Raw genomic sequence first — 14,797 nt, forward strand, 5'->3', positions numbered from 1 at the left:
ATTTATCTACCTGAATCCCGTAATCCCTCATTTTATATGAGGTTCAGTTTGTTTCAGATTTGCTCCTCTAGAGTTTAAAGATTACACTTTCTAAAAGTTTTCACACCACAAGCAAGAAAGTAGACACAGGAACAGTGTATTCCTCATTTCATAAGAGCTACACTTTGAGGTTACAATATCGCAACACATTTACTGAATAAAGACTAGGCTGAGAGAGAGAGAGATCATCCACAGAACGGAGGTGATTTCAAGGTTGACAAACACAGACTTTCAAGTTATTGCAGAGCAATACTCACAATCATCCACTGTTAGACCATCTTGGCATTTTTTTAAAAGAAAAGTTGATCAACCTTGACACAAACCCTAACAGTTTTGTTCAAAGGTCCTTCTTTACAAAATCTTGGCTACTGCCCTATGAATGTCCTTGTTTCGCAGAGTATAAATGATAGAGTTGAGGAGAGGTGTGATCACAACGTAGAAGACTGCAATTTGTTTATTACGATTAGATGCTGAATCAGTCTTTGGAAGCAGATACACGGAGATAGTAGGGCCATAAAATAAGGAGACTACAAGGAGATGGGAGACACAGGTAGAGAATGCCTTAAACCTCCCCACACCAGATTTTATTTGTGACACAGAGTGAAGAATAAATCCATAGGAGGTCAATATAAAAGTAAGGGGAATCAGAAGGACGCATGAGGCTATACCAAAAATGATATCCTCAATCATACTTGTATCACCACAAGCAAGTCTCAACACCATCGGCAATTCACATATGAAGTGATTGATCAGATTGGGACCACAATAGTTTTGGCAAACGACACAGACAACAGAAATCGCACAGATCAGAGGGGCAGTGATCCAGCAAGCTAAAGTGAACTGCCACTGGCACTGTTTGCCCATGAGAACTGGGTAAAGTAATGGGCGGCAGATGGCCAGGTAGCGGTCATAGGCCATCACTCCCAACAGGAGAGTCTCAACAGCAGCTGTGGCCAATGCAATGTACATCTGGATCATGCAGAAAGTTAAAGAAATGGTTCCATCATCAGCCAGGAGCTGAGTCAACATGAGAGGCATGGTGCTGGTGACATAGCAGATATCTACCCCTGCAAGTTGGGAAAGAAAATAATACATGGGTGTCTGTAGTTTTACATCTTCCTTCACCAATATGATGATTATCAGGTTCCCCAAAACTGTAAGCAGGTAGATGATGAGAATGACCCCAAAGAGGAGAAGTTGGATTTTTCTCTGGCTGGTGAGTCCCAGCAGGACAAATGCCATGACAGAGGTGAAGTTCTTAGCTTCTGTCATGGCCTCCTGTCTAAGGAGAAGGAAAAAGAATGAGGGACCATTAAACTGACTATTATTTTTAAACCTTGGAATTACACCAAAACACAGCCATGACAACCAACAGCCATTCCTCATATCAGGAATTATTCCAGGAAATCATATTATCAACATTTGAAGATGAGGGAACATCAAAATTACTATCAGGTAAAAAAAAAAATATTCCTGGAATCCTGGTCTTATTTTCAATTTTCCTTTATCTTAATCAAAATAAATTTTCCCTAGATATAATTTTAATGAGAATTTAGAGAATCGCCTTTTCAAGACATTTCGCTTCTCAACCAAGAAGCCTCTTCAGCTCTGACAGGATAGTGGGGAATGGAAGGAATTACATTCCTTGCAGACAGCTGGTAATCTGCATCCTTTTAGAGAAGAACTAGGAGGTTTATCTGTGAGTAGTGCTCTGGGTTCCTGGGGACACAAATAAACCTCCAAGTGCTTCAAACGACCATCTAAAAGAATGCAAATGACTCCCTGTCTACAAGGAATATAAATCTTTCCATTCCCCACTATCCTGTCAGAGGTGAAGAAGCTTCTTGGATGAGAAGTTAAACATCTTCAAATGAAAAATCAAGGAAGTTCAGTTGCCTCCTGAAAAAGCCCCTTTGGGACAGTTTAAGAAGAAATACTTGTGAGAAGAAAAGTTCTAGAATCTTTCCAAAAGAAAAAAATAGATAAATACCAGTGCTTGCTTCATCAACCTTGTTTTCAGTTAAATTCAAATTTGGAAACAAGTTAGAACATGTTACACTTTCTTTATTCTAGTAACAGAGATTATTTTTGTAGGAAAACAAAGGCTATCTTAGCAGAATTTTGTAATGAGATTATAAAGAAACTCCTATTCAGGGGAGATCAGGAAAGAATTTTTCAGAAAACAAAAATCATGGAAATACTCAAATTGCTTTAACAATGTCTGTATTGTATTTGAAAAAAGAAGTTAGAACATTCCCATATTAAACTTAATTTAGTCTACTGACACAGAGATTGATTTTCTAGGAAAACAAAGATGATCTCATCAGATCTACGTTACCTTCCTTGGACTAGGAAGTAATCAAAGCTGGATATGGTTAATACGTGGATGACCAAGGATTTCCAGAGCTACAGATTATCTGTTTTCTCTGATGGCAGAAAAGAATTTTATCTTTCTGCTTCTCAAGATGTTCCTCATCCATGAATAAAAGAGCCAAGTGTGTTGTCTGTTGCTACTAAAATGTGCAGTACGATGACCCATTTGCATTTTATGAAAGCCAGATATTGTGCATGTGTTCTGGAACTGGTGCTTGTCCCTTGAAAGACCCCACAGAAACTCTCACTGAAGGTTTTTCAGTAAAACCTGAAAGAGTTCTTTGGGCAGGAGCTCAACATTCATGACTGCTAAGAGTACCTAAATTCCCTTAGGAGAATAATACACTCTCTGGAGAAGTCTTGAAATTATTACAATGTGTGAACACATACAGATCAGTAAGGGATTCTGCATAATACCATTGGGAATACAAAACTTTTTTTGCTTTTCTTTCTCTTCAAAATTAATGTTGAAAGAAAATTGCTATGACAGCAGGATCCCAATGAAATTTTTCTTGTCTCTTTGGTCATTTCCAATAAATGTTTTCCTGCTTTGTTGCTCCTCATCTTGACCTCTTGGATTTTTTAAAAACCTAATCAATGACAGAACATTATTTGAATATATCAGAGGTAAAATAATGAATAGCCAACAATCACTATCTATGTCCATTTTCAAACCCAAGAAAGGTTGGGTGGGGAGTTTTACATACAGACAGCCATTATGGTAGGTTCCACCAAGGTCCTCCAATCCAGCAGGAAAATATTGAATAGTGATTGGCTAACACGTTTGACAGCACCCTATAAAGGGGATTACAAACAGAAGGCTGTTGGATTGTACCTATTTTGAACTAATAAAGAATTGTTGTTATTGTTAGCTTGATTCTGCCTCTTCCATTCACCTGATCTAACACTGGTGATGAAGGTGGGATAAGAGGCAACTAGACACAAAAAGAGCTGACTGACAATCCAGCAAAACAATCCAGCTGGAGCTAAGCGCTGCATCGAGTGGCCATCTTTAAGCGGCAAATTCAAAATTCCCTTCACTGGACCAGATGACGGTGCATGACCCACCAGCTCCATACGACCCAGGCATGAGGTTCGAATTTTTCCTGGAATCTAATGACCTTCTTGGCCTCTCTGAGAACCACAGGAGAGCCATGTTCCTCAGCTACTCTGGCCAAAAGTATTAGACACCACCAAGGCCCATTGCAAACCAGCACCGGTACAGACAGTCGCTTGGCGGTGCTTCAACATACATTGAGGATGCACTACGCTCCTAAACCATCGAAATACCGGTATGTGCAGAGGCAGAAATTCAACCTCCGGCTCCAAAAGTAAAGTGAAACGATCAACCAATATCTTGCCATGCTTCGCAAGGCCGCAGCATATTGCAAGTTTTGAGACTTAGATGAACTGGTTTTTTTAAAATATTTTTTTATTTTTTTGTTACATAAACAACACATGCCCACAATAGTGGGGGGGGGGGAAATCAAAACAAAAAAGAACAAAAAATAAGACAGAGGGGGAAAAAAAACCCACAACAAGTATATGTTATAAAAAAGTATATCAGCTGGTTACAACATGTTTTGGTGCCTCTCTTCCATTAATTCATATTGATTCAAATATCTTAACTCAAATGTTTACCATATTAACATCATCATACCTCCACTTTTAGTTGACTACAGTTGTTTAAACATCCTTCATCCTTAACTATGCCAAAGATTTAATCCATAACCACATACTAGCATTTCATTTACTTGTTTATAAAATCCCCCATTAACATCAAATCCTCATATCCTGTTTTAGCTAAACATCCATAATATTTAATAGGGAAAATTTCATCCTCCCTGTATATAGTTTATTATCATTCTCCTTTCTTTATGTAATTATATCGTATATCATAGCATTTCCCCCATATTAGTTAAGATTTAACTGTATATAGTTTTATTTTATTTTTTTATAGTAATAATTATTGTGATTAATAACCTTTATATATAGTTCAATAATATTTCTAACCTTCCCTTCTCATATCCAATTATTATTTATCATAGCAAGTCAACATTATATAGATTACTATCATTATCAATTATTATTCAACTATATCTATTACAAATGAATTTAACTAGGTTTAGCTAGTTTTAAATTGTATTCTTCCATCTATCAGCCTGTGTCTCTCCAGTAACAAAACCTCCTTAATCCTGTTGCCATTCGTAGGTTGAATTCTCCAAACATCTTTATGAGCAAGTCCATACAAAGAAATCTTTGCACCTTTTTGCTTATGGTGCCTCTCATATAATGCTGCAGTCCTCCGTTTATTTCCTTTATCAACTTGTCTTTAATTCTCAGTGGTGGTATCAAAAGTTTTGCAGATGGTATTTCATAAAGTGTAAATTCTTTAATGCTTCTCACTCCTCCTGCACCCTGTCTTTCGAAGTAAATCTTCTGTGTGGCTGCCCCCCCTTCAGACATTCCATCTTTTTCTCCCTCAGAGGTAAACCAGTTGCTCTGAATATCAGCAAGTTGAAAATCTTTATCTCTGACATCCTTCGTTTGTATTTGAAGAACATTCAAACGTTCAACATTCTCATTTTTTCCTTCATATTTTGTTGCTAGAAACAGCAGATAATCCAGTTTCCTCTCAATTCAACACAAGAGACCATCCAGATAGAAAGCCAATATTTTTACTGTTGCCTTTGTTACATTTGTGTTGTATTTGTGCTGATAAATAAATAAAGGGAGACTAGTGTAGATCTATTTCAAGCTATTTAGCTCTCATCAGCTAGCCATACCCTTACTGGGAATCGAACCTGTGCTGTATTGTGTCTTAGGCAGACGTCTTAGCCATTAAGCCACAGAGTTCGATTCCTTATCAGCCAAGATACCTTTCACACTGGCTTGGCTGATAAGGAGTTGAGCCTTTGGAGCTGCTATCAGACTCTGACAGTGAGGGGCCCTTTGAGTCAGGCCTGGAGGAGGCAGAGGGCCCTGGACAGGGTTCTGACTCCGAGCAGGGCTCAGAGAGACTAGTTGGTCCCCAGGTAATAACTGAGCCTTGGATCAGTGGGGAGGAGACAAGAGAGGCTGACACTGTGAGTTGTTTCGGGATGCACACAGGAGAAGGGCGATCGACGTAAGGAACAATGGAGGATTCACAGGAGATGATAATGAGCAGCTGTTGCTCGTTAGGATCTCCTCCAGCGGATAAAAGACTAATGGTGCCATGCCCTGGTTGCAGAAGTCAACGTTCCGTTTCTGTTCTAGTCAACATTCTCAGTTCGTGTGCAACCATCGAAAAAAGCACTTGGATAAGTGACTTGATTTATATAATCCTGTTTTGTTGTAGTTTATGAGTGAGGACATTTGCCAGAGCATTTATCTGTGTTTATTTTGGGCTCGCAGCCAGCAAGAGCCGGGACTGATAAAAACATTCCTTTGAATGTTCTGTTTGGCTTTCGTTTCTGAACGGACAAGGTGGGGGCCAGAACATGTATGTATATGCATATATGCATATATGCATATATGCATATATGCATATCTATATCATCTATATCTATATCTATATCTATATCTATATCTATATCTATATCTATATCTATATCTATATCTATATCTATATCTATATCTATATCTATATCTATATCTATATCTATATCTATATCTATATCTATATCTATATCTATATCTATCTATCTCTCTCTCTCTCTCTCTCTCTATCTCTCTCTCTATCTCTATCTCTATATCATCTATATCTATATCTATCTATCTATCTATCTATCTATCTATCTATCTATCTATCTATCTATCTATCTATCTATCTATCTATCTCTATATCTCTCTTTCTATATCTATATCTATATCTATATCTATCTATATCTATATCTATATCTATATCTATATCTATATCTATATCTATATCTATATCTATATCTATATCTATATCTATATCTATATCTATATCTATATCTATATCTATATCTATATCTATATCTATATCTATATCTATATCTATATCTATATCTATATCTATATCTATATCTATATCTATATCTATATCTATATCTATATCTATATCTATATCATCTATCTATCTATCTATCTATCTATCTATCTATCTATCTATCTATCTATCTATCTATCTATCTATCCATATATGTATGTATGTATGTATGTATGTATGCATGCATGCATGCATGCATGCATGTATGTGTATGTATGTATTCTAATCCCAGTAAGGGTATGGCTAGCTGATGAGAGCTAAATAGATTGAAATAGAGTTATACAACACAAATGTAACAAAGGCAACAGTAAAAATATTGGCTTTCTATCTGGATGGTCTCTTGTGATGAGCCGATAGATAGAGAAAGGAAGCAGTATGCCTCCTCCCATATTTGGGCATACTAGGGGTTGTGACACTAAATACATACATACATACATACCTACATACATACATACATACATACATACATACATACATGTTTTCTGAGGTTTTCGCAGGTGTTAGTATGTAGGTCTTTGGTTATTCGGGTTTTCTCCTGCGTAAAATTGGAAGTCTCTCTCTCAACAACCTAATCCAAAAAGAAACCACCTCTAAAATCCAAGACAAAGAACAAGATAATGGAAAAGCCTTCCTCCCATAGATAAAAGGCACCACTGGCAAATTTAGCAAAATTCTCCACAAACACAACATCAAGACAGCATTCTGCACAAACTGAAAAATAGCCACCATCCTAAGAAACCCAAAAGACAAAATAGAGTTAGAAAATCAAGGAGTATATGAAATCCCATGCACCACCTGCCCCTCTACATACATCGGTCAAACCAACAGAAGAATAAGTGCACGTATTGAGGAACACAACAACGCAATCAGAAAAGAGGAACCAACTTCTTCCCTGGTCCAACACCTGAAAGCCACTGGGCATGAAATTGAGTTTAAAAAGACCAGAACTATTACCAAAGCTGAACACTTTAACAACAGAATAATTAGAGAAGCCATCGAGATAGAAAAACGCCCACAGAGCATGAACAAATGAGACAATACCTCCCACTTACCAGCCATTTGGAAACTCGCCCTTATTGACAAACAAGTCCCTAACATGAGGAATGACACCAGACCCACACTCACAAGAGCCACACAGGATGTCACCACCAAACATCCACGCAGAAAGCAGACAAGAACCCACACTGATGATGAGGCACGACCAAGGACCAAAAGCCAGACCGCAACTGCACCATTAGCCATTTAGCAATTATAGCAATAGCAATAGCAGTTAGACTTATATACCGCTTCATAGGGCTTTCAGCCCTCTCTAAGCAGTTTACAGAGTCAGCATATTGCCCCCAACAACAATCCGCGTCCTCATTTTACCCACCTCGGAAGGATGGAAGGCTGAGTCAACCCTGAGCCGGTGAGATTTGAACAGCCGAACTACAGAACTGCAGTTAGCTGAAGTAGCCTGCAGTGCTGCATTTAACCACTGTGCCACCTCGGCTCTTTTAAACCCCTCCAATCCTTACATGAAACACAAACCCCCAACCAATCAGAACACACCTCCACCCAATCAGAACACAGCCAAGCTCCCACCCAATCAGCTCAAACCCCCACTGGTAGTTAAAAGGAAGAAACAGCCGAGATCTCACATTGCTCCTGGAAGCACGAAGCTGAGCAAACAAGCCTGAAGATGATGAATGAGACTTCGTCGAAACGTCGCCAAAACGCTTCCAATTTTACGCGGGAGAAAACCCGAATAACCAAAGACCTACACACTAACACCCGCAAAAACCTCAGAAAACATAGACACAAATTGTAAACAGTGACTTGGGGGGGAAAAGGGGGCTTAGAAACTTTGTCAACTAATCTTTGTTTAGAATATGTTATAAAGGCTTAAGGTTATTGGATGACTTTGTAATAATTAATGAAATGCCATCAGGTGGTTGTGTTTTTAACTATGGATTATTCTAGGCAAAAGGACACTAAAAGAATTTCAGTCAAATGAGAACTATGCTATGTTGATAGTAAGACCCATTAAGAATCTTTGACATTTGATATGAATGTAAGTAAAGACTGTGGAAGAGATGCATGAAAACTAATTGTAACCAATTTACACACTTTCTACAAAATGAAATGTAAGATGATGATATTTTTTGTGTTGTTTGTTTAATAAAAATAAAAAAGAATTTTTGAAATGATATTTCTGAAGTTTTTAAAAAAAGTTTCACATTTACAATGAAAGTCTGGTACAGAAAGACTCTAGGTAGAAAGAAAGTTATTGAATTCAGGCATGGATGATATAATCATCAAAACTAAGAAAGTTACAACAGCACCGAAAAAAGTGACTTATGTTCATTTTTCACACATACGAGCATTGCAGATATAGTTGGTCATGTGATCGAAATTCTTATGGTTGTCAACTGATTTCTCCTTATGACTGTGTCCTGTCTCATGAGATCTGCTTTTGCGACTAACTTAAGAAATGCAACAATTCTGGAAATGCAAACAGGGAAAAGGTATCATCTTTCATGAGAAAGAGAAAAGATATTGGCTGAATATACAGAATTGGCTGCAGGACTTAACTAAATGTCAAATAGAATTCAAACCCGGAAATGTTTCTCCTGGATATAATTAAGGTGAATTATAATAGAAATATGATGTTATATATAATAATGGTGGCAAGGATTGCTTTTGAGCAGTATTGGAAGAAAGATAGCATTCTGCCAGAGGAACTAGCAATCCAAAAAGTATTTGATTGTGCAGAAATGGAGAAACTCATGTTGGTGTTAAAGGGAAAGGATGATTCGGAATATTATGCGGTATGGGAGAAATGGATAGATAATAGAAATAAGAAATGGAAATGTACACAGGGTTAGAACATTTGGAAACAGAATGTATATAATATATCAGATATTGATTCTACTTGTATGAATAATGCCACTGATCTGTTAAATATGTGATAGAGACATGTAAAGGAAAATCATGTAATAAAAATAAATATTAAAAAAGAAAGAAATGCAATGATTCACTTAACAACTGTGGCAAGAAAAGTCATAAAATGGGATGAGCCCACTTATTATTTATTTATTTATTTATTTGTCTTGTATGCCGCCCACTCCCGGAGGACACCGGGTGGCTCACAAAAGACAAGGGAAAGGGGGGAACGAGACAAAGACAACATATTAAAAACAAAACCAACATTCACAATTTCTGTGGAGGTAGATGCTTCTCAGCTCCCCCCAGCCTGCTGGAACAGCCAGCACTTGGTGGCTTTGCAGAAGGCCGGGAGGGTAGCAAGGATCCAGATCTCAACAGGGAGCTCATTCCAGAGGGCCGGAGCTGCCACAGAGAAGGCTCTCCCCTGTGGAGTCGCCAGCCAACATTGGCTGGCAGATGGAATCCGGAGGAGACCCAACCTGTGCGATCTAATTGGTCTGAGAGAGGTAATCGGCAGGAGGCGGTCTCTCAGGTACCCAGGTCCGATGCCATGTAGGGCTTTAAAGGTAGCGACCAGCACCTTGAAGCGGATTCGGAGACTAATAGGTAGCCAGTGCAGCTCGCGGAGGATAGGTGTAACGTGGGTGTACCTTGGTGCACCCACAATTGCTCGCACAGCTGCATTCTGGACTAATTGGAGTCTTCGAACACTCTTCAAGGGCAGCCCCATGTAGAGCGCATTACAATAATCCAGTCTTGAGGTCACGAGGGCGTGAGTGACTGTCTGAAGGGCCTCCCGATCCAGGTAGGGTCGCAATTGGTGCACCAGGCGAACCTGGGCAAAGGTCCCCCTGGTCACAGCCGACAGATGGTGTTCTAGAGTCAGCTGTGGGTCCAGGAGGACTCCCAAATTGCGAACCCTCTCTGAGGGGCGTATAATTTCACCCCCCAGCCTGAGAGATGGAACAGTTGGACAATCTTTGGGAGGGAACATCAGAAGCCACTCGGTCTTGTCTGGATTGAGTGCCAACTTGTTTGCTCCCATCCAGACTCTAACAGCCTCCAGGCACTGGCACATCACTTCTACTGCTTCGCTGAGTTGGCACAGGGCAGACAGATACAGCTGCGTATCATCTGCATATTGGTGATACTTAATCCCGTGCTGGCGTATGATCTCACCCAGCGGCTTCATGTAGATGTTAAATAGGAGGGGGGACAGGACTGAACCCTGTGGCACCCCATACTTGAGGGGCCTTGGGGTCGATCTCTGTCCTCCGACCAACACCGACTGCGACCTGTCCGAGAGGTAGGAGGAGAACCACCACAAAACAGTGCCTCCCACCCCCACCTCTCGCAACCGTCGCAGAAGGATACCATGGTCGATGGTATCGAAGGCCGCTGAGAGGTCAAGAAGCACAAGGATAGAGGGGTGACCCCTATCCCTGGCCCGCCAGAGATCATCGATCAGCACGACCAAAGCAGTTTCCGTGCTGTAACCAGGCCTGAAACCCAACTGAAAAGAGTCTAGACAATTGTAACACTTAACAATTCTTTCTCTTAGCAACATACATTTTGGGCTCAGTTGTGGCCTAACCTGAGGAGTACCTCTAGTTCCCTTTATTGTTCCTTAAACAAACCATACGCTCTGTCTTGCTCCTCTGGGTAGGTGTTTCCACCATTTTGGGAACTCAGACTACATCCCACCAAAAGTCTTATTATTTCGGCTCCAGGAAGCAGGATTATTAAATATTAAATATTAAATCCATGTCTTCTCCTGCCATATCATTTTTAGGTATTCACAGGGGGACTATGTCCAGAGGTGGGTTCCTACTTATTCAGTCCGGTCGGCTGAATAGGTAGTAACTCCATCGGACACGTGACTGTGCCAATTCTATGATTGGTGGCGACATCTTGATTTTTTTGTTCTGCACATGTGCAGAACAATCTTCATTTAAAAAATGTACTTTTTATTCATTTTTTTACAGTGTGCGCATGCGCAGATTGTTTTAAATGAAAATGCATGCAAATATTTTTGCTACTGAACCAGTAGTAATGGCAGCTGGAACCCACTCCTGGTAATCTCCTATAATTATGTCTGATATAATTTCTGATATGATTTCAGGTAGCTGAGCAGAATGAGTCGACATTTCTATCTTACGCTTCAGAAAAAAAGAAAATGCACTCCGAAATATGCTGCAGATTAAATCAATGAGATATTCTGGAATATGCTGCAATAAACTGGATGAAATTTTATTTTCAATATACATTAATAGGATTAATACACTAGTAGGAGCCCATTGCAAGGATATTTAACCAGTCACAGTATTGAAATATTGTAGACCTCTGTCTTAATGAACTGGAATGATGGACCAAATACAGTCTATGCCAATTCCTTCTCAATGTAGCATATATTTGGGAAAAATTATTGATTTGAACGTTGCAATCTATGAATTTAAATTTGGGACCATTGCAGCTTTTTAAATAAACCACATAGTAAACTAAAAGTTGACTTTTCCTTCTTTAAAAGCAGATATAAAATCAGTATAAATTCAACGCTCTGTATTGGCTGCATATTTTCTATACATTTCAATTCACCAAGCAGTAGAAACCTTTGAAATGATCTTGCCTGAAATTTTAAAGTAGAGATCCACAAACCCTTCAGCTCATTGACTCTTTCATGAGGTTTCAGATTGTTCATCGACCCACAAGCATTTATTATATGAAACTATTTAAAAAATGCTTATTTAACTCATAGTACTATTATTAATAGCAGTTAGACTTATATACCGCTTCATAGGGCTTTCAGCCCTCTCTAAGCGGTTTACAGAGTCAGCATATTGCCCCCAACAACAATCCGGGTCCTCATTTTACCCACCTCGGAAGGATGGAAGGCTGAGTCAACCCTGAGCCGGTGAGATTTGAACAGCCGAACTGCAGAATTGCAGTCAGCTGAAGTAGCCTACAGTGCTGCATTTAACCACTGTGCCACCTCAGCTCAGTGGTTAAATGCAGCAGCAACAATAATGACTATTCCCATTGACCCTCGCAGATCAATATTGATCACTATGACAAAACCTTGTTTGAAGATATATTTGTCAGGCCTGCAATTATATTCCTTTTAGAATTTTGGCCTACCACACTTTCTCTTATTTCATTATGCTGTTTCATTAGTATAGTTGATGGGAGGGGGGAATAGATGGGAGTAGGACTGTGGAATGTGTTGTCATTCTTTTCTAGAAGACCAAGGTCATCTTTGGTCTCTGCACTTTTACACCTGACCGGAAGAAGCTGGGTGGAGATGCCAGCGTGGAAGGAGAAGATTGGATTATGTGATGGATTTGTGGGTGTGGGGACAAGATCATGAATTTTTAACTGGGTGGAATTCCAAGAAGCTCTTTAGAATTGGGATTACACAGATGTGCTAAGATGTCTGATTTATTAAATTGGAACTTTAAGGATCATTTTGCCTTGGACTCTTGTTTAATTCTACATGATACTTGGAACACTGACAATATTTTAATTTCTGAATTAATTAATATATATGTTATACACAGCACACACACTCACACTATGTATATACTATATACTGTATATAATATTATATACATAGTATATACTAATTAAGACTCTGAGTGATGGGTATTACTTAGTTTAACCTCTGATGATATGTTCAAACAATGGGCGATCCTTGAATACATTTTTGAGATATACAAGAGGTCAAGATTAAGAGAAACAAAAAGGTTCAAGGTTCAAGGTTCATTTTATTTATATGCTGCCCTATTCCCAGGCGGGACTCAGGGTGGCGCACAAACTCAAAGGAGGGGGGAGGGAAAACACAAGAACTACAACAAAAAATACAGGGAATTAAAAAAACCACCAACAGACACACAATTCAAGAGGGGAAGGGAACTCATCGACTCCAGGCCTGCCGACACAGCCAGGTTTTAACGGCTTTTCGGAAGGCCTGGAGAGAGGTGAGGGTCCGAATCTCTGCGGGGAGCTCGTTTTAAAGGGCCGGAGCTGCCACAGAGAAGGCCCTCCCTCAGGTAGTAGCCAAAGTATATAAATTATTGCAATAGGTCAAAGGGACCTGAGCAATTTCATTCAGATCATGATCTCCTACCAATTTCCCTTCAACAGAGATTTTGAGGAGCAAGTGGAGCAAAGTTTTGTATTCCCAATGATAATATGCGGACTCTCTCTATCCCCTTGGTGAGGTTTATGTGCTCAGAAATTATAAATATTCCCAAGATACCTTCAAAAAGTATATTATTCTTCCATAATAATTTAGATGTTATTCTTAGTATGAACAAATAGGCTGCCAAGCTCCTGTGAAGAATATTTCATTTTTATTTTTTATTAAGACAACTCTGTGACAATTCATATATGCTTTTTCATCACAGAGACATAATCTCTGTCCTTTATAGATGTTCAATATCTGGCTTCAGTAGAAAGGAAATGGATCATCTTCCATTATGTGGGTTACCTTAGTAGAAGGCGAACACCTGATTAGCTTTTTTATGAAGACTGAGGAACATCCTGGAAAAGAAGAAAGGTAATTTTATATTTTGTCACTGGAAAAGATAATCTGAAAATCCTTAGTCATATCTATTCCAAGTATAACCATATCAAAATTTGTTTAGCTTCCAGGTCCAAAGAAATCTCTGTCCTACTGTCTCCATTTTTTCGTACCCATTTACTGTGTTCATACTTAGTTTATACTTATACCTGTTATCTTTTACATGTTTGACAAACTGAATAAAATAAAAATAAAGATCATCTAGATGAGGAATCTGATGAGATAATCCTTGTTTTTCTAATAAAATAATCTGTGTTACTAGACCAGAAAGAAAGTTTAATGTGGGCAGATAGTAATTTGTTTTCTAATGTGAATAAATTCAAAAATATATTTGTGAAGTAACAGAGGTGGTTATATTTTATTAGTTTTGTGAAAAGACTCTAGAATAACATTTCTTTTCAGGAAGTATTTTTTTCTTAATATGTTACTATTAAATTATTAATAAATTACCATACTAGCAATCTTGAAGTAGAATCCTTTAAGAAATTCACCACTATATTTCTTTATTTGGGTTTATTTTGAGGAAGAAACCAATAACAGAATAATTATCTTATGTATAATTTATAGCATGGGAAAATATTTGTAGTTTCTGAAGCTAAGGTGATGTTTGCACAATTATCTGGTTGTAACAAATTCCCTTGATATTTTTTTAGTTTGCATTGCTACAGAAGAATAAATAACAGAATAATATTTTACTAACCATGAAGCCTATATGTAGTGAAATTTAAACCAATTGCCAAAAGTAGTTAATTATGGAAGTTGTTTCAATTGTTGCTGATTTGTTCCTTTGCTATTTTACAACAACAACAACAACAACAACAACAACAACAACAAAATAATCTTACTATGAGGTTGAATATTTACAATGATGATTGATATAAAAG

The 14,797-nt window shown here is 38.4% G+C and overlaps 1 protein-coding gene across 1 annotated transcript; it reads right to left on the minus strand.

Annotated features, from left to right (window-relative positions):
• Window positions 1-390: 390 nt before the first annotated feature.
• On the minus strand, window positions 391-1,311 carry LOC148046424 (putative olfactory receptor 2W6). The gene has a single exon (XM_087712028.1). It carries the CDS (start codon window positions 1,309-1,311, stop codon window positions 391-393), a length of 921 nt encoding a protein of 306 aa, XP_087568154.1.
• Between the last annotated feature and the right edge of the window lie 13,486 nt (window positions 1,312-14,797).

The sequence above is a fragment of the Thamnophis sirtalis genome, unplaced genomic scaffold, assembly GCF_051295495.1.
Source record: "Thamnophis sirtalis isolate CommonGarterSnake01/CBP01778 unplaced genomic scaffold, rThaSir2_p1.2 scaffold_4, whole genome shotgun sequence".
Lineage (NCBI taxonomy): Eukaryota > Metazoa > Chordata > Lepidosauria > Squamata > Natricidae > Thamnophis > Thamnophis sirtalis.